Raw genomic sequence first — 20,617 nt, forward strand, 5'->3', positions numbered from 1 at the left:
AATTCCTCACATGGGAGCGGAAATGATCATCCTACCCCCTGCCCGAAAACACTGCCCAAGGTAGGGTACACTTCCCCCTATTAGAGAAATTGGAGGTGCCCGCTAATTGGAGGTGATAATTATTCCTCTGCAGGCTGGACCATACCATTCCGTAGTTCTATAAGCCCAATTCCAGAGAAACTAAGCCCAAGCTCTATTAGGCCCATCTCATGTCTCTAGGTTTAAAGAATGAAGTATGGCCGGTTTTATATCTAAATCTATTTAACCTAGTATCAATGGTTAGGTTGCTCTTACCAAAAAATTAGAAAAAAAAATGGTTAGGTTGCAATGCATTTCTTGCTCCAACCTCCCAAAAGGGTTCACGGTTATTTATCCGGTTTTGTACAGGGAAAAAAAATGTTGTATGGTCTCTCCCTGTCTTAATATTAGAATGGCACAATCTACCTCCTCTTAGTTATTATATTCTTCACAGTCCAACACAGTAGTGGATTCTGCACTAAAGCTAAAGACAATAAAATGAGGCCAAATCATGTCCAAAAATATAAGGGTTCAATTTAAGCAAGCAAATGCAGAAGCAGGAAACATTAATAGGTGATTATGATATAGTTGGAAAACTGGGTTTTGACTGGGACGAGTTGTCCGAGTCGAGCCAAAATTTTGGAAAATCTGGTCAAGAGTCGTCTAGACTAAGTCATGGTAAAAAATGACGAGATTGGATCATACTACGTCCGAGTCAAATAAGACTCGATAATTTTACCTGAGTCACGACAAATTCGACGAGTTTTGTCGTTTTTTAAAAAACCAAAAAGCCGGTTCACTAAGAAATTGAGTTGAGTAAAATAACAAATCCATGTTCTAAAACGGTAAAAAACCCTCAACTCCTCGACTTCCTTCTCTTGTTCAATGGTATAAACTCAAAATGCATTGATATGTGATTCTTTGATTTTTTTTTTTTTTATTACTAATTTATGCATATTTATTGCATTAAAAATTAAAAGACGTGACTCGACTTAGCTGGGTTTGACAAGGCCGAGTCACCAGGTTTTTCTAAAAAGCGAGTCGAATCAGAAAACCTGGTTTTCCAACTATTAAGACTCGGCATTTTTTTGGCCTCCATGTGTGGAAAATAATAATTTGTTTAATCTTAAGTAAAAATATAGGTAGTTTTATTCATCCAAATATAAAAATAAAAATAAAAATTATAGGTAGTTTTAGTTAGGACTTAATAACGTAGCAGAATAGCGAATTACAAAAGAAAAATAGCAAAAAAGATCACACACATAGAATATAGATTTACGTGGTTCACCCAAGGTGGGCTATGTCCACGGTTGAACGATAAGTAAAGCTTTTACTATTTCGATGAAGAAATTACAAATCCTCACGACCTCACCCCCTATATATAGGGTTTTGCGTGCACAATAGTATAGAGAAACTCTAATTTTCAAAAGTATAAAAATGCCCCTAGTATAAACGAATCTCAAAAATTTGGAAAGGAATCACCAATACTTCTTAGATTAAGTTGAGATCAGTTTTTATAGCCTTTAAAATCTTTATACAATTAGGGTTCAACATTGATATCAGTGCCGTCTTAGCTCAGCCGGTAGAGCGCACGGCTTTTAACCGTGTGGTCGTGGGTTCGATTCCCACAGACGGCGCATTAGTTTTTATTTTTCGATATTAATTTTCAATTATAGAAGACAAACTGGGATTTGAACCGAAAACCTCTTTGTATTTTTTGAAAACAAACAGAAAAAACACATTGACATTTGTTGAGAGTGGGATTTGAACCCACGCCCATTCGGACCAGAACCTTAATCTGGCGCCTTAGACCAACTCGGCCATCTCAACATATGCAAAAAAATTTTATGATGCTGGTAGATAAAGGTTATATGAAGTTATGGATGTAGGCACACTAGAACAGTCACCCTTAAAGTAAAGCTGGTAGTATATATATTATTGATTTTATTGTTTATTAAATATTGTATGAAAAAAAGACTAATCGGTGTTATGCTTGGACATATACCTGACACAGTCCAACACTAAAAGACCAACGCACCAGTGGACCTTTCCACATTTCCAAGGATAGTAAATAACATCATAAAAAGCTTCTATCAAAAAAATAATAATAATAAAATAACATCATAAAAAGAGGGTTTTATTTTTGCACTCTTTTATTTTTCTTTAATTAAAATAACTTTTTTTGTTGTGGGTTTAATTTATATTAATCTTACACATCACTTTCATAAATTATACCATGGTAGCCTAAAAGTTTTCACAGTGTCTTGTTGTTAATATTGGAAGTATTGTAATCTCACCCTAATAGTGGGTGTTAGAGAGATTAATAAGCATTTTCCGATCACTTAGAAAGTAATTAAGAAAACACATTTGAAGCGCATGGGCTGCCAGTGTTGAATGTGTCCATATCCATCCCCTTACTATTAAGGGTCATTATCAATTTATCATTGTCATGAATGTAATTGAATGGAAGTGAATCAAATGATATGAATTGGAAAATTCCAAAGTCCAAACCTTCATTAGTTGCGTATGGAACAACATAACCTTTTCCCTTTGGTTCATGTCCATGTCTCTCTGATTCTTTGTGAAAGTGAGATTTCCAGTGAGCTTTTCCTTTCCAAGATACACACTTTATGGAGCCGGCCAATGCCAACTAGTAGGGATCTGTTCAAAGTTCATAGACAGTCGAAAAAAGTTGGAAATCCAAATCCCGGCGCAGCCAGTCATTCATTCTGTGGCACATTATTCCCATATTGAGTTTGGTTTTTCTCTCTCTCTCTCTCTCTCTCAAATTCCACACTCCAACTAATACAGTTCAACCATTCAAACATGGGCATCTCCACCAATACATTTCCCTGGAATACAGGCAACTCTGTTTTCTCTCTCTCTCTCTGTCTCTCTTAACCATTCAAACATGGCATCTCCACCAATACATTTCCCTGGAGTACGGGCAACTCTGTTCTCTCTCTCTCTCAACCATTCAAACATGGCATCTCCACCAATACATTTCCCTAGAATACAGGCAACTCTGTTTTTCTCCTTACTATCCAGGAAATTGACACGTTTGAAATTTGAACAGTGATAACTGATAAGACCCCAATAGGGTTTCCTGGTAGGTAGCAGGATAGGGTAATACCATGTCTATTGACTTATAAAAGTTAGTGGTTGTTAGGTGTATGAAATTTTTATTTCGAATCTTTTTTCTTTTCTCTTTTTTTTTTTGGGGGGGGTGGGGTGGTGGGGGAGGTAAATAACATCATAAAAAGTTGTGTTTGTGTTCTAGCAGTACCCCATTTAAGACCTTAGCTACAACTATTAGAGAGTGGGAAGAAAAAGGATACCTTGAGGTTCAAGGTGATCAAGAGAGCTTGGCATTGAACTAAAGACATTTTTCTATCTCAAAGAAAATATACCTTGGAGATGTATAGTGATGCAGGTTTACTTGGATTCAAACCTGATAATTTTCTAATGGAGTAGAATTTAAAACTAAATACTACATATGGTAAAGTTATTTCTAATCTACTAAAATATAGAAGACTTGTTGGAAACTCTATTTACTTCATAATTACAATGTTTGACATTGTTTATGTTGTGCAAGTCCTCAATTAATTTATGGGAGATATTTAGAAAACCTCATCTAAATATTTTTTTGTGTTTTTTGGTAGAACCTTATCTAAATACTGTATTTTGGGTTATACGCTACTTGAAATAATGTCTAGGGAAAGGTGTCATCTTCTAGCAACCTTTATATCACTAAATATTGAGATTGGCATTGGGTTAGTTGTGTCACCTCTTACCATTCTATTATGAGGCACTGTGTTTTTATTGGATCAAGTTTTTATCTTTTGAAATAGCAAAAAATAGTCAATTATGTTATCACCTCAAGGACTTGACAATACTACATCCATAGTCTATGGATTTATACTGTGACAATGAGATAGCTATACACGTTGCAGCAAATATAGTCTTCTATTAACGTGAAAAAACATATTGAGATTGACTATTATGTGATTCGTGAAAATTCCATTCTCAACAAATTCAAACAATTTATGTTTCATCCAGAGAGATATTTTTACCAAAGCCCTTATTCAAGAATCGTATCATTTTCTTCTTAGTAAATTGGGCGCTCATGATATTCATACTCCAACTTAAGAGGAAGTGTTGAGTTATAACGGTGAGGAAGTGGGCCCACTTGTATACAAATTGTGAAACACTCTCTCATGTGCATTCATTGGCTTGGCAATTGGCATGGGAGATACCATTACATGGGGACGGTATGTAGATCCCTCACCCTTCATAAAAATACAAGAACACCATTTTACTATAATGGAATCTAGTGCCATACATGTAATCTATTGTCACTTTGACGTCACTTTTGAAGCGCTTTCCTGTTTGTTTTTGGTTGAAACTTCATCGATGAGGTGGGTCTATATTTTGGCCAAATATAATGAACTTTTCCCCCCCTTTTTCTTGGTTCATATACAATTTACCCATGTGATACGCTGAAGGACACGATGCAATTTAATTAAAATTAGGGCTGGGGTATTGTTTAGACCGGCCTGAGCCCGGTCCAATTCAATCCATAATAGGCCAAGCCCATGGTGAAGCAAACCTCGGTCCAAAATAGAATAACTTCGAAGTTTAAGTTCAACATTTGAATTTTGACCCCGCTCATCCACCCTGAACGTAACCAAGGCCCGAGCCCAAAGCCCAATCTCATATTTTTGGGATGGGGAACCTTGGCCTTGGGCTAGCCCATATGCAGCTCTACAAGTTGCTGTCCATTTAGTTTATGTGTAGCCCATATGCTGGCCCATATACACTCCCCTACTTTGTGTCTCAGGCTTCCTTTAAAAAACCATATCAGCAGGTTTAGGTGGGTTTGACCAGATCTGATTGGGCTGACATGGTTTCAATAGCCCATTGGATCCCTAACCCATTTAAAATGGCCTGCTGGGCCTCGTTAACAGCCCTAAAGGAGTCATCTTTAATAATAAATATCAGAAGTATAATGTCTTAGCTGTTCTGGTTCTAAGGAGTGAGGATTAGAATCAGACCATTAAGTTAATTGGTTCCAAACTTGAGATCTAGCAACGTTAACTAATGAATGTGAATGGGCCGGCTCTGGTTCGTTACGATTCCAAACACTGCTATACTATTCAAAATTTAAAAAAAAAAAATCTTAATGATGCAATAAAAGGACCTACGCCCCGAATTTTTATCCTATAGCACGGTGCTGTAATGCATCGTGCGGCGGTTGCAGAGGCCATGTGCACCATGCAGGACCCACTGTGCCACATGGCCTCTGCAACACCGCACGATGCAGTACTGCACCGTGCTATAACAGGAGAGGATAACGATTCCCTACGCCCCCACGAAAAGGTCAGATCTGTCGCCACCCGTCCTCATGTGGGTAGGTGATTCGGATTCCAATAAAAGAAGTCTTATTTTCTCTCTCATCGTATTTTCTCTCTTCTGCTTTCATGTAGGCATCACCAAACAAATATGCACAGAGTACAAGGCACTGTTACCAACTAGCTTCTACGAAGAAACAACGGAGACTTGTCCTGTTTTAGGAGCACAGAGAAAGAGAGATGCTCAGACCTAAGAAACGAATGGATGGTTCTTAAGGAGAGAATGATTGGGTAGTTAGTTAAAATTTGGTTTCAAGATTTGATGGTAATGTGTGGAGTGATAAAAGATGAGAACCATTCGCAAGTCGCAACTAGCTAGCTAAAGATAAGAAGGGACCAACACCTATAGCAAAGCAAGCACTTAGTCTATGTGTGATTGTGTGGCCCCGTGTGGGCGAGTAAATGGAACCATCCCTATCTTTTGGTGCCTCTAAGTCTAAGGCTCTAACTAACTATAATATCACAGATTCTGCTTTTACTTAATCAACAAGAAATCTTAAAAAATCTAAAAACTATGTAAGAAAAGACAACGAAAGAGGTGACACATCTCAGTGCACGCCTAAGGATGTGTGCGACATAGTCCAACGGTTGGATGCTCCTTGAGTGTGTTGGGTTCTCTGAAAACGAGCTCAACTCCCTCTTGACCACTTGAGATTTTTCTCTCCATATATGAATTGAAGTGACACACACATAGATGGCCTGGTGAGAAATTTCCCACCGGATCTAGAGAAACCCCACACCCCCCCCCCCTCCCAAACAGTTGATTCCCAAGTTCCCCCTTTGGTTCTTCCTCTACGAAGTACAAACCTTAAATTATAAAAGATTAGGATTAGGGATGAATTTGCCTTTAAAAAGAGCTTCAGCCATCCCAAAAAAACTCAACTCTTTTGAGTTTTGAGTACTTCTCTCTCTTTGCGACTGTTCACAGTAAATAAAATTGATCTTTAATTCTGGATTAGTTTTTTGTTACACATTTAATGGGGTTCGATCTAATGTATGGACACTAGATTGGACCATCCTAATGTGTAATAGGTTAAAGGATTTGATTTAATGCGTTTAAATCAGCTTTAGAATTTTTAATGTATAGACCAAATACGTAACATCTGGACTCAAGATATTTTCTATTACATTGCACAATCACACTAAGCTCTTTATATTTTTCAAAGACTTCAAAGAAGGAAAATAAAGAGCGAGTCCAAATTAAGAGATTTTAATGGTGATAGGGACTCGAGCATTTGCAGAAGAAGCTTCACATAACCAAAGGGGAACCCTTTTCAGTCTCTATGTGAACTCTTAACGGCATGCATGACTCTCACCTCCAAAGTAGTTGTATATATCTTGATAACCTTCTCTCTTATAGTTAAGTTAAAGTTGGTGCATCTTCTATTATAGCCTGGCTCTATTCAATTAAAGCTAAGCTTGAAATCGATCTTAATTGGTCTAAAGATGTGTGATTATTAACGCGAAATACGTAGTGAGGACAGACTATAGAGTTTTAATGTTGATCCACATTAATTCCACATTGACAGGGTTGAAGACTATTCTTCTCCAAAAGAAAAGAAGATAAAAAGGAAAAGAGTTTGGAAATTTAATTAAACCTTTCAACAACAAACACGGCATACAAGACGATCAAATGAGCATTATGTATATGCCATAGCCCATAGCTATTAGGTCTACTTTTCCTTTTTAAAAAATATAATAAAATCTGATTGAATTTCCACCATTGAGTCTTTGATTATTGGGAAAATTATGTTTATCACTCCTGTCGTTTGAAAAAAGTACACCTATCCCCTCCAAAAGGGAGGTGGATGTAATTTTGAGAGGATTTGTGTAATTTTTCAAGTTACAGGGTTTTTTTTTTTTTTTTTTCTAATTTTTTCTTCATTATTATATCATTATCGATGAAGGAGAAAGTTCATATACGAACGAGCCTCGATCACATCCTCATACGAGGTCGATCCTTAGGAACCAATCTCCACTCAAATGGGATCCACTATGGGCCCAAAGGGGGCATTGGATCCCATTTGGGTGGAGATCAGGTCTCAAAGACGGACCTCGTACGAGAACCTGATCTGCACTCTTCATATATATATCATTCTCACACTCTTTCTTCTCTCTAACTATATATGTTGTTTTCTTGTATATGAATTTTTGTATATTGATTAAATTGTTAAAAAATGTACTATGGTTGTATATTTAATTAAAATTAATTTAACAAGGAATTGAAAATAAAAACAAAAGTCTCTCTGTTTTAACATCGGAGTGGCCCAAATTTACCTCTTCTTCTTCTTCTATGAGTCCAACATGGTAGTGGATTCTACATTAAAGTTAAAAACAATAAAATGAAGCCAAATCTTATCCTAACATTTAAGGGCTCAATTTAAGAAGCCAAATACAGAAGTAGGCCGGTAACATTAATGGATAATAATTATGACCATTTGATTGTAAGTCAACATTTTTCTGAAATGTTTAATTATGTAATTAGACTTGAGCACCAAACAAATCAGCTGTGATTATTTAATATTATCTGATAATGAAAGTTGGCTTTACTGACTTCTTAATGTTTTAATTTCCGGCCAATTGTGTCTTGAAAGTGGCTAAGGAGTTTGAGTGGAACCAGATTCATTAATTCTGCAAACACCCTGGTCTACCCAAGATTATATTACCAAATAGCAGTTGGGCCTTGCATGTATCTCTTGAGATTAATTATGACTTTATCTTTTATTACCGAAAAAAAAAATTATTGACTTTACCTTCCTTTTGATTCCATAATTTTATTACATGGGAAATAATATGCTTTTAACCTCCAATTCCAAGGGTATCAAATCACTTACACTTTCAATGGGATTAAAGCAAAAGTAAGGAAATTTGGCTCTTAGCAGTAGCACGTTAACTGTGCAAAACCGTACGTGTTGTCATTTGTCTAAACAGCTGTGAACCAAAAGGAGGTGTGAATTATTCGGTGATAATTGTAGATATTGAGAGAAAATTGATGAGAACTAGTTATTTGACTTTTGTCTCACCTTTATCATGTGATTGCGTTTTTCCGAAACAGTAAAAGATGTCGGTTTTGTTTGGTATGCATTTTCATCGGAAACAAAACTGAATCTATAATGTATTCTGAAGCGAAAAAGATTAAAATTGGGTTTTAGAATGTGTTCTAAATCTAAGATCTATTCTAAGAATGCATACAATCACAATGTTAATATTGTTTCTATTAGTGATTGAACGATACATTGAGGTATTCAACGGGTGAGATCTTCTGTAGAAAAATATGAAACTAAAAAGATATAGAAAAGAATTGAAATCGCAAACAATCAACCATATATACATTCAAACACAAGGTTTTACGTGGTTCGATAAGATTGCCTATGTTTACAGTGAGATAAAATCTGTTTCACTAGTGATGGAGAATAGAATTACGCCCATTCGTCCTCACATCTCTCTCACTCAGATTAATTATAAAAAAGGAACTCTCACTACAAAATTATTACGAATACCTATACATAAAATTTACCAAAATACCCATATAATCCAAAAAGAAATTTCTCAAGAATACGCTCATTTCGAATCAACCCACTTATGCAAGGTTAGTCTTCTATTCCGCCAGGCCTCGGGCCTACGGTCATTCGGAATCAATTCACTTATGCAAACAATGGAATAAAAGACACTATGTACACTCCTCATACACTCTGTACACTCCTCATACATCATGAAGGTTCTGTTAGAAACGTCCAGGTATAACTCAATAATGTAATGACTTTGAGACTAGCTGGAATGCTTCAGTCCATAGGAAACCAGCATGAGAGATTGAAACGTGAAAAGGATGGAAAAAAAAGATATTAATTTTTTTTCTCAACCTTGTTGAAAAGGACAAGCACATGGGTTTTCAAACTTTAATTTGTTTTTTTGTTTCTACTCAATTTCCGCGTGGAGAAATTAAGGCATGCGTATGTCCACATACCAAAAACAACTTTATAAACCCCCACACCCCCTCCTCCCTAACCCCCAATTGAAGGATAATTTTAGAACCCAGAGGGGAAAGAAGAAAAAGGAGATCGATCGATCGATCAAGGTCTTATATGCTTCAGTGAGAAAATGGAGCTGAAGAAGAAGGGTCTTATCTTGGAGCTTCTGGGTCTTGTGTTGTTCAAACTCCTCTGCATGGGTTTGGGAGAGACCTATCACTATAAGTGGAATGTAAGTTATAAATTGAATCATTTTAGCTTCTGATTGAATTTCGTTGTTATGAATTGTAGTGAGTCACTCTTGCCCTTTTCTGCACTTTGAGATATTTGGTGGTCTTCTTGCTTGTAGATCACTGAAACTTCGTATACAAGACTGTGTAGCACCAAGAAAATCTTGACAGTAAATGGGCTATTTCCTGGGCCAGCTATTCATGTCCGAAGAGGAGATACAGTGTTTATCAATGTTGTCAACCATGGAACTTATAATGTCACTCTGCACTGGTATGAATGACTCTCTCTTTTTTGCTTCTCCCATTTAGAATTTAGATTTTGCTAACTTTTATGCAATTAACTCTCTCATCTCATCTCTTTCTGTAACTAGTAAATACTGTTTCGTGATAAGGCCATTTGGAGGTTAAGAACTACTTCAAATCAATTATAATAAAAAAAGAAAAAAAAGGAATCAGTTAGACGTTTGGCGAGTTAAGAAAAGAAAATATCATAGTCTCGAAAAGTTGTCGGCAATAATCAGTGGTGAGATGAGATTGTTTTATTATTGTTAGGGAGAATGTTCTCTATGCAGCCTGCGCTGCTGTGCCCAGGCACATGGGCAGCTTATGCAAGGGGGGCAGGGTGATCATTGCGCCCAACCCCATCTGCCTGGATGCAACCTGCGGCACAGAGAACAGCGTCCCTGTTTGTTATTATTGTTGAGGTGAAACTGTGAAATAATGGTGGGACTGGCAGGCATGGAGTGAAGCAGCCGAGGAATCCATGGTCAGATGGTCCAGAGTACATAACGCAGTGCCCAATCCAAGCAGGTGCGAGCTTCACTTACGAGATAAACTTCAGTTCAGAGGAAGGAACCATTTGGTGGCACGCACACAGTGACTGGTCAAGAGCCACAGTCCATGGTCCAATCTTCGTTTTCCCAAAGCTTGGGACTTCCTACCCTTTCCCCAAGCCCTATTCTGAAGTCCCCATCATTATTGGTTAGTTAGTTACTCTATTATTATAAGCAAAACACATAAAACCAATCATGTTTGATGTCTTGGCCGGGTTGAACCAGTGCAGTTCTTAATTAAATATCTGGTAAAATAATTGCAGGAAGCTGGTACAAAGGAGATGTGATGGAGATACTTGAAGAAGCCCTTGTGGGTGGAGGAGAGCCCAACACCTCAGATGCTCATACAATAAATGGACAACCTGGAGATCTCTTTCCATGCTCCAAAGCAGGTGAGAAAACGGCCATAATCTATATGTGATCAGGAGGACTCTTGAATGTCAATTTCTCAGCTCCTTTTAGAGATGGAAAATGGCGAAGAAGTTTGGTTAAAGATTTCAAACCACAAAACAAGGTTCAATGATTTTGATGAGCCTCGGTCTTTTCTGATCCATGGGCCCACCCTAGGTGGGCCAATGAGAATATGCTGGTATCATGGGGTGTCCACAAAAATGAATAAATTTGATTTTTTTGTTGAGGAGAGTGGGATTTGAACCCACGCCCTTTCGGACCAGAACCTTAATCTACTCGGCCATCTCAACGTAGACGAATAATGGGTTTTGAATATTGATAGTAAAAGAGAGTAATTGATTGATATGTTGTTGCAGGAACTTTTACGACACTGGTAGAGAAAGGCAAAACCTATCTTCTTCGCATCGTCAATGCAGGGATGAATGAGGATATGTTCTTCGCCATAGCCAATCATTCCCTCACGGTTGTAGGATCAGATGGAAGCTACCTAAAACCCACAACAACCAAATATATAATGATAACCCCAGGCCAAACCATGGATTGCCTCTTGAAAGCTGACCAAAGCCTTGGTCACTATTACATGGCAGCTAGATCTTATTCTAGTGGGGTAGGAGTTGCGTATGATAACACCACAACCACAGCAATTATAAAATATAATGGCACTTATACCCCTCCATCATCTCCTTCCTTCCCAACTCTACCTTACTATAATGATACGGATGCTGCAACCGCTTACTCTACTCGTCTAAGAAGTTTAGACAGTAAAGATCACCCAATTGATGTCCCTAAATCTATAGACACCCAAATCTATACAACCATCACTATCAATACATTGCCTTGTGACAATAACACCACATGTGATGGACCCAATAATTCAAAACTCTCAGCTAGCTTGAACAACATTAGTTTCAGAGAACCATCAACTGATATACTTCTTGCTTATTATCGTAAGATCAAAGGGGTTTATGAATCTAATTTTCCCAATGAACCACCTTACTATTACAATTTCACGGCGGACGATTTGCCATCAAATCTTTCAACGCCGACGGTGGGTACTAAAGTGAAGGTGGTAGAGTTCAATTCAACAGTGGAGATTGTGTTCCAAGGGACTAATTTGAATTCAGGGGAGAATCATCCAATGCATCTTCATGGGTTTAGCTTTTATTGGGTTGGATGGGGATTTGGGAACTTTAACAAGACTACAGATCCCAAAGGGTATAATTTGGTTGATCCACCTGAAATTAATACTGTTGGAGTTCCTAAGAATGGATGGGCTACCGTTAGATTCCGAGCAGACAACCCTGGTAAGCTAGCTAGCTAGCTAGAGATTGGTAAACCTTTTAACTTAATTTTCTTAATAATTTTTATAATTTGTAAATGATAGGTTTGACACACTATTGATGATGACAGGGGTGTGGTTCATGCATTGTCATTTGGAGCGTCACACTAGCTGGGGGATGAGCACAGTATTCATAGTGAAGAATGGTAGATCCTTGCCATCAAGTATTCGACAGAAACCTGGATACATGCCTCCCTGTTGAGATCGAGTTTGTTGTGGTGGACGTCGTCGGTATTGGACACAAGCAGGCTTGTTCTGTTCAGTTTTAGTCTTTTAGGATTTGTGTGTAGTAGTAATATGTCATCTGGAAGGAATTAGGCTACAAAATTTGAATTTTATAGGCATATGTATTCGTGTGAGGTTATGATGATTCCCCCCCCCCCCCCCCATAATAACAAAATTCCATATTAGTCCTGTGTGTGTATGAGAGTGTGTGAGAGAGAGAGAGGGAGAGAGAGGATTGTAATGAAAAAAATAAACAAATGTTACTACTGATGAGCACTTAGGTTTTGCTCATAAAGTTGTGAATTGAATAAAGATATTATTGTTTGCCCTCTAAGCCAAGAATTAGGCCGGGTTTATGTTTTATTAGTTACATGATGTTATGGGTGTTTGCTAATACACAATTTACACGATTAGAATTGGGTTATACATGACCCAAAGTTTAAAGAAAGAGAAATAATTTCAAGTTATTATGTTTTATGGACATTCACAACTCATGACTCAATTAATGGAATGGAGACTGTTTGATGCATTAGTCACTATTACATGATCGGACGCGCTCAGGTAGTGTTCTTAATTTAAAGGTGTCAATTGGGACAGATTTTGGTATTTGGGACGGGTTCGTATTCGTACCAAAGGTGTTAATCTCAGTTCCGTTCCATTTAATAAACGGGATCATACCTAGGTCCCGGTCCCGATTATTAACGGGACGGGATTGTACCGGTTCTTAAATGGTTTTAGGCCCGGTAAAAAGGAGAAGAACTTTAATGGTTCCGAGATGTTTCTATTATTAGAAAGCAACTTAAAATATGAAACCAATAGGAATTCCATGGTTTTACTTCTTCAAACTCCATAAGATCACATGTAAGCTTCTCAAAACAACGTCTAAGGATTAATGAGGACAAAATAAACAAGTCCATTATATAGTCTTATTGCCATCATCAAACAAGTCTATAGAAATAGAACTAAAGGTCCAGTAACTGAAAATACCACTCAAAAACATCAAACTATTGCCATAAAACTTCAACACAAGAACATGAAATATATATATCCTTTGAAAGGATACTAACAGTTCCAATACCTAATTGGTATTTTGGTATTGGTACCATTGGTAATCCCGTCCTAGAACCATTTTGTCCCATTTATCATTCGGTAACAAAATTAGATTCTAATATCATTCTGTTTATTAATGGGATAGTCCGGTACCCAGTTTTAGCAGGACAATTCTGGGACAGTTCCATGTTCTGGTCCCATATTGACACCCTTAGCGTTCTTTTCCCCTAATTATAATTATAGGCAATTCTTTGTAATTATAAACAAAATATTAGCTATTAAATTACATGAACGAGACTTACATAAATATACAATTTTGCGGTCGAAGGGTAATTAACCTTTGAGATCGATAACTAAGGGTTCGAATACCATTTTAAAAAATTGGATGATGGGAGAGCACGATTTTACAATTTTGTCTCCCCCACCCCCATTTGATGGAAGCTCCAGTCTCCTTCTCTCTTTTGTTCTTCTGATTCTGGTTTGCTATGTCCCCAAGGTGGTCCATATATCTCTCACCAATTTAAGGAAACTAAAGCTCCAATCTATCATTTGGGTAGGGGGTGGGGCAGTTAAATAGAAGTCAATAAGACTTTTTTAGATAAGTTGTGGATGTAAGTCAATAAATTCCTAACAAAGACGATTAAAGTTATAAATTATGACAACAAGAACAACCATCTAAGCACAAAAAGAGTAGGGCCTTGCAAGATACTTTTATTGTCTTCTATAGTAACTTTTTTCAATATATCATGGTACTTGGTACCCCAAAAGCTTTCACATTGTCTTATCCCTCTTAATATTTCAGATAATGCAATCTCCCCACCCCTCCCACCACCACTAAACATAAAAATTATAAAAAAAAGATCCCATGACATCAGAGTCGACGTTCCTATGCCCTCTCACATAATGAGTCGTGGGGTTTATAATGACACTCTATCTCCTCACACAAAATATGGATTCCTCACTGAATGAATCTATATATCTCTTAACCTCTCGTTGGTGCAATTTCTCATTCTAAAAAAAAAAACAAGAAATGAAAGAATATAACTTTGGATGGATGGGGCATTTCTCAGAACTTTTTGACGTAATTATCGGAGTTGAGAGAGATTAAGCATTTCCTAATTACTTAGAAAGTAAGAGGCACATTTGAAGTGCGTGGCTGCCAGTGTTGAATGTGTCCATATCCATCCCCTCACAATTAAGTGTCATTATCATTGTCATTAATGGAATTGAATCAAAGTATATGAATTTGAGAATTCCAAACCTTCATTAGTTGCGTATGGAACAACATAACCTTTTGACTTTTGTTCTTGTTCATATCTCGTCCTTGTGAAGGTGAGATTTCCAGTTTTCCCTTTCCAAGATACACCCTTAATGGAGCCAATACCAAGTAGTAGAGATCAGTTCAAAGTTCATGGACACTCAAAAAAAAAAAAAAAAAAAAGGAGATTCCATCTTTTATTCTGGTTCTAATAAATATAAAAGTAAAAAATAAAAAATTGGGAATCCAAATCCTTGGGCAGCCAGTGATTGTGGGGATGGCCAGGCGGCTGTAGTGAGTTTGGTAGATTCCTCTCAGCTTTTCTCATGTCTCAAATTCCATATTCCAATTGGGACAAAGTTCAATAATATTCAAACGTGGTATCTCCACCAATTCATTTCTCTCAATTCTCTGGTGGTGTGGTCCAGAAAACTATTACATGAGAGTATAGTCAACAGTGGGAAATTATAACAAATACTAGAAATGAAAACCGGCCATGCATGCTTCGTAATCTCGGTATTATTGTATCGGATCGGTCTCAGTATTGTCCAGAACCGGGTTGACTTGAACGCATTTACTTTTTTTTAAAATAAAAATCAGTTTTTATTATCTTTTTACCCTTGACCATACAAGTAGATTAGTATTAAATCGGGATCAATCTCGATCAATCCAATACTAATACCGAGATTACTGATCGATCAGTATCAGCTTTTAGGGAGAATGTTCTCTGTGCCGCAGCACAGCTTGCGCCTAGGCATATGGGCAGCCTGTGTAGGGGGCAGGGTAGTCATTGCACCCATCCTCATGTGCCTTGTCGCAGGCTGCGCTGCGACACAGGGTAGTCATTGCACCCATCCTCATGTGCCTTGTCGCAGGCTGCGCTGCGACACAGAGAACAGCGTCCCCAACTTTTATTCTCTCTCTCTCTCTCTCTCTCTCATACGGCTTACCTAAAAAATGAACGCGTAAAGACCCACATGAATCAAAAAGGGACATTCAAAAATGGGCTTCCTACCTTGTTAGTGGCAGAGTTGATGGTTGAGCAAGGACCAGTCCAACTCAACTCATCACTAGATAAGCCTTTACATACCTCGCTTGTTATTATTCCTCCACTCTTATTGTGGCCATGGTATCTTGTTACTCCTCCACTCTTATTGCAGCATTATTAGACTTTCAAGACTCAGTGGTTAAGCAAGGACCAGTCCAACTCAACTCATTACTAGCTAAGCCTTGCATATGATCATTACCACTATTGGACTACATAAAATCCACTCTTATTGCGGCCTTCGTATCTTGTTACTCCATTTTTATGTTACTCCACTCTTATTGTGGCATTGTTGGACTTGTAAGAGTCAGTGGTTGAGCAAGGACCAGTCCAATTCAACTCAACTCATCACTAGCTAAGCCTTATATATCATTAGCATTAGTGGACAACACACAATCCTATCTCGTTACTCTACTCTTATTGTGAATCCGAGTCCACCCGACCTGCCCTGAGCCCAGACAGGGTCTGAATTAGGCTTTTCAGCCTGCAAGGCGGGCCTACACTGGGATTTTCAGACCCGAGGCCAAGCTGGGTCGGGTTTGGATTGAAGTCTCAGGCTGAGCATGGCCTTGCCAGACCTGACCTTGATTTTATATAACTATATATTAATTATTGCACATATGTTTAAGGCTTCAAGCCTTTAGGATTATTTTTGTTGATGATGTCCCATTTTTTTTTCAATGCATATAAGGACGACGACAACAACAACAACTACAACAACAACAACAAAACTGAGCCATCCAGTGTCAATCAGGACCACCCCAGACCTAGCAAAACAACAACAACAACAAAACTGAGCCATCCAGTGTCAATCAGGACCAGCCCAGACCTAGCAAAAATCAGGGAAACTGAGCCATCCAGTGTCAATCAGGACCAGCCCAGACCTAGCAAAAATCAGGGTTAATCAGGACCAATCCAGCCCGTCTGGCCTGATCAGGGTTAATCAGGATCACACTGAGCTGGGCTGAGCCTGAAAAGGTTGGGCCTGGGCTGAGATATCACAGCCCTACCTTAGGAACGGGCTGGGCTTGGGCTGAGTTAAGAGTATTCAGGCTTAGGCTGCAGTTTTAAAAAGCCCGGCCCAACCTAGCCGTATTTGATCCTTAATTTGGTATATGTAGTCTTTTTATTTTATTTTCTTTTTTTTTTTTTAATTTATTTTTGGGTAAAAATAATATCATAAAAATGTTTCTAGGACGGTCAAACAAAAGTGCTATGTGTGTGAACATCTACGTTCGAGTTGGTGATAGTTTTGTTTCTTTTCAATGGTGTTTTGCTGATGGGGAGACTGTTACTTGTAAGGTTGGCTCATGAATTTTTTTTTATTTTTTTTGTGTGATGGAAATAAAGAAATATCTCATGATACTTTTATTTCCAAGTCCAAATGAAATTGAAATTCCCTTTCACAACAGAAGTGCACTTCGGAGCTCTGTTCAAGATAGCGTGAGGGCCTGAATTGGGCCTTAGGCTTTAGATTTGTTACAAAGTTGTCTGGGTTGGGCTTTGGATTTGAAGAACTGTCCCTTCAAGTTGGATATGGGGTATCAAGGCCCAGCTCAGTGGTATAAAGTAATTTACGTAAAAATACATTCGATTTAGGAAACTCTTTGTCACTACGGTTCGTGACATCTACATTTTTTACCATCTGCCATGTGGCGGTACATATGAATAGATATGGGTGGGTCCATCTCATAAAAGACCTTGAATCTATTACAGGTTATCACAACATAATATTTATATGTTATATTGCACTTATAAATAGGGCCCGGTTTTCATGCCCGGATGTGTATCTTGATCAAGACTTGCCACTTGGTCAATTCTAATTGAGCTAAAACACGACTTGTGAGTTGAGACTTTCAGGTGTGTACGTGTCCACAAATATTGAACCCCATCTCACATACCCCTTTTTTTTTTTTGGATGAAAAAAAGGACACACACAAATATATTAGTTAGAAGAGAGCCTCTACATGGTAATGTTTATAGTATTAACCCACCCAAAGGAGATGTTCGAAAAGTTATGCGCTAGTTCAGCCAATTCAAAAAAGTTAGGTAAGCAACCCCAAAGAATAGAAGAGAAGGTCTATCTAGACAAAAGGTCAAAAAGAGACTTGTTGTAGCATCATATCTCCCTTAAAATGATAAGATCTGCAATCGTTATCCTCCTTCCATGTAGAATGCCACAGAGCTCTGCCACCAGTTCATCCTTAGAAGTCGTTCGATCGAAACTGATTTTAAACCTTTTTTCCTTTATGAAACATCGAAGATGTTCACTTGGCTATTCCAAGTTCGGGATCAAAAACTCCTGTGACCAGCAAACCAAGCAAGCCCATAGTAAGGTTAATGATAGAATCACCAGTAAGTTGTGGATATGGTGTGTGGTGGAGTGTATGTTGTGCAGGAGGAAGTAAAGTAGAGGTTGAAGGGGGAATTAAATGTAGATCAGTGATCCACCTATTAACAAAATGAATGACCTGGATAGGGTCAACCTTAAAATCATCATATAAAACCTTGTTTCGTACAGACTAAACAGAATCACAGGTAATTATAAAAATAGAAACAAAACCAATGGAAAGATTGTTTTTGCATGGCCCTGGAACCAAGGAGGGAAGCACACAAACATAAGAGCGAGGGAGCAAATAAGTGCTCAGTTCTCAATTCAAGTGGGCCAGAAGCCCAGATTCGCTTAGTCCAATCACAAGATATAAAAAGATGCCACAGTGATTGCTTGTGAAAGCCACAGAATACACATGAAGGCTCGACATATATCCATTTTGAAAGCAAAACTCTTATATGAAGCCATGCATTTAAGACACGCCAAAAGAATATCTTAAATCGTGGATGTAAATTAAGTTTCCCAAAATCTCACATACGGCATTTGGTACATGTTTTGGGCTAATCAAATAAGTCTCTCTTGGTGACCCAACTAGATAGTGTCCATAAATGAGTAAATATCTTTTTCATATTTGTTTAGACTCCATTTTTTCTGATGACATGCGTTTTTTGTGCTTTTATATATTGCAGTTTAATAGATTTTCAAATATTATTATGGGCACATTGTCTACATCACCCTTTTATTACATTGTAAATCTAAACATAAAAAATGCAACAATATGAGACACTATCAAAAGATACATGTTGGTCAAGAACTCAAAGTTTAGATACTCAAGGGAAATAATGAATAAACATTAGCCATATGATCGAATTTAGTTTAAAAATTGATTGATGGTCAATCTAGATGGTCCCCTATCACTCCAAAAATTAAAATTGTCCTAGGACCACTCATTCCATAATATGGTGATTGAAAAATGTAAAGTATAAAAAATTCACTAGATAGTAGGACATTTTTTTTGGAAGGGAAGGGGAGGGGAGGGGGGGGTATGAAGACATTTTCTAATCGGTTTACCATCGTTTAAACGGTCTGGCTCGATTTAAACTATTTAACTAAACAATCTCAATCTTATAACCACAATCGAACCATTTATTAAATAGTTTCACAATATCAATGTAAAACAGCTCTCTCCTCTCCACATGAAATGATCTCTTTGTCCCCTATAGATTAAACCTTTGATTTTGTCCCTACACCCATTGTTGTGCCCCCTTGTGCCACTTGCTAGGAGAGCCCCTCCTAAAAAAAAAGATAAATTTAATTCATAAAAAAATCCATATGTTGTCTTTTTTCGACAAGGGATTCCTTAATTTGTCCATTTTACCAGTTTGATATATAGTACTCTAAATGGACATGTAGATTCTTGTGGTCCATCCTAACCATATAAGTCATAATGTATTGAATCTTTTTTCTTCAATAAAAAAAAATTATGAATTTAAAATTTAATAGATAATAAATACTAAAAAAACATAAGGAAATCGAACTTTACCTACAATTTAGTATGACTTTTCTCATTAAAATCAAGAGAAAAAAAAAGGGTACAATCCATGTATAGAGTGCATATTTTTCTATTATACATAGAGCATATTTAGGTCAAATATAAAATTGTTTACAGCTTTCACTGATGATTCAATCCCAAAGTGCGAGTACAAGTATTCTTATTCTCCATATGCAAGAAGGGACAATGTTTTCTGTTCAAGAGTGTACCCTAACGCCCCTGGACCCTTGGGTCTATCTCTCTCCTCCCCTTTCTTGAAATGACTACTTTGTCCCTTTGGAATGATTCTTTTTCGGAGGTAATGGTTGGGTGTTTTTTACCAATGTAGGCTACACTATCGAACAGGAAACATTCTCAAGTAGGGCTGTAAACGGATCGGATTCGGCTCGGATAGTGCTATATCCGCATCCGCATCCGATTAGCTATCAGACAGATTCGGATAGTGCTAAACGGATACGGATCGGATATTTTATCCATTTACATGTAAATATAGCTTTTCAGATAGTTATAGCCTATCCGTTTAGTTTTTTGATGGATTCGAATAGTGTTAAACAGATACGGACACGAATACGAAAACGGATTTCAGCTATTCATTTACACCCCTACTCTCAAGTAAGAACTATTAAAGAGATGGTCAAACACCAAAAAAATAAGGGACAGGAGGAGGGTGGGGTGGACGTTCAACAATAACAACGCTGCCTTGTCGAGGAGATTATATTAATTTGGTCAACTTAATTAAATGATGAATCACATCAATCCCTAACAAATCCAACTTCGGTCAAGATTAGTTCAACCACAGACATTTTCTGGGGTTAGGAGATGCTACTTCCACTCTCTTTTGGGCTTTTCCATACCAGACTTGACCTTTTCCGTTTACTTTAGGCCCAGACCAGATATCTCTTTCATTTGGAATTATAATAAAGGATTTGTTTTTACCAAAAAATA

At 37.6% G+C, this 20,617-nt stretch overlaps 1 protein-coding gene and 2 non-coding genes across 3 annotated transcripts; 2 read left to right on the forward strand and 1 right to left on the reverse strand.

Moving 5' to 3' along the window:
* The first annotated feature begins 1,582 nt into the window (after positions 1–1,582).
* TRNAK-UUU lies at positions 1,583–1,655 on the forward strand. Its single transcript has one exon. It is a non-coding gene; the product is annotated as a tRNA-Lys (tRNA).
* A 112-nt stretch (positions 1,656–1,767) lies between these two features.
* On the reverse strand, positions 1,768–1,848 carry TRNAL-AAG. Its single transcript has one exon. It is a non-coding gene; the product is annotated as a tRNA-Leu (tRNA).
* Positions 1,849–9,466: 7,618 nt separating this feature from the next.
* LOC122669277 (laccase-14-like) lies at positions 9,467–12,466 on the forward strand. The gene is made up of 6 exons (XM_043866010.1): positions 9,467–9,629; positions 9,747–9,898; positions 10,364–10,608; positions 10,724–10,852; positions 11,228–12,175; positions 12,282–12,466. The coding sequence occupies exons 1-6, from the start codon at positions 9,528–9,530 to the stop codon at positions 12,410–12,412; spliced, it is 1,707 nt and encodes a 568-aa protein (XP_043721945.1). The 5' UTR covers positions 9,467–9,527; the 3' UTR covers positions 12,413–12,466.
* The last annotated feature ends 8,151 nt before the right edge of the window (positions 12,467–20,617 follow it).

Source organism: Telopea speciosissima, chromosome 7, assembly GCF_018873765.1.
Source record: "Telopea speciosissima isolate NSW1024214 ecotype Mountain lineage chromosome 7, Tspe_v1, whole genome shotgun sequence".
Taxonomy (NCBI): domain Eukaryota; kingdom Viridiplantae; phylum Streptophyta; class Magnoliopsida; order Proteales; family Proteaceae; genus Telopea; species Telopea speciosissima.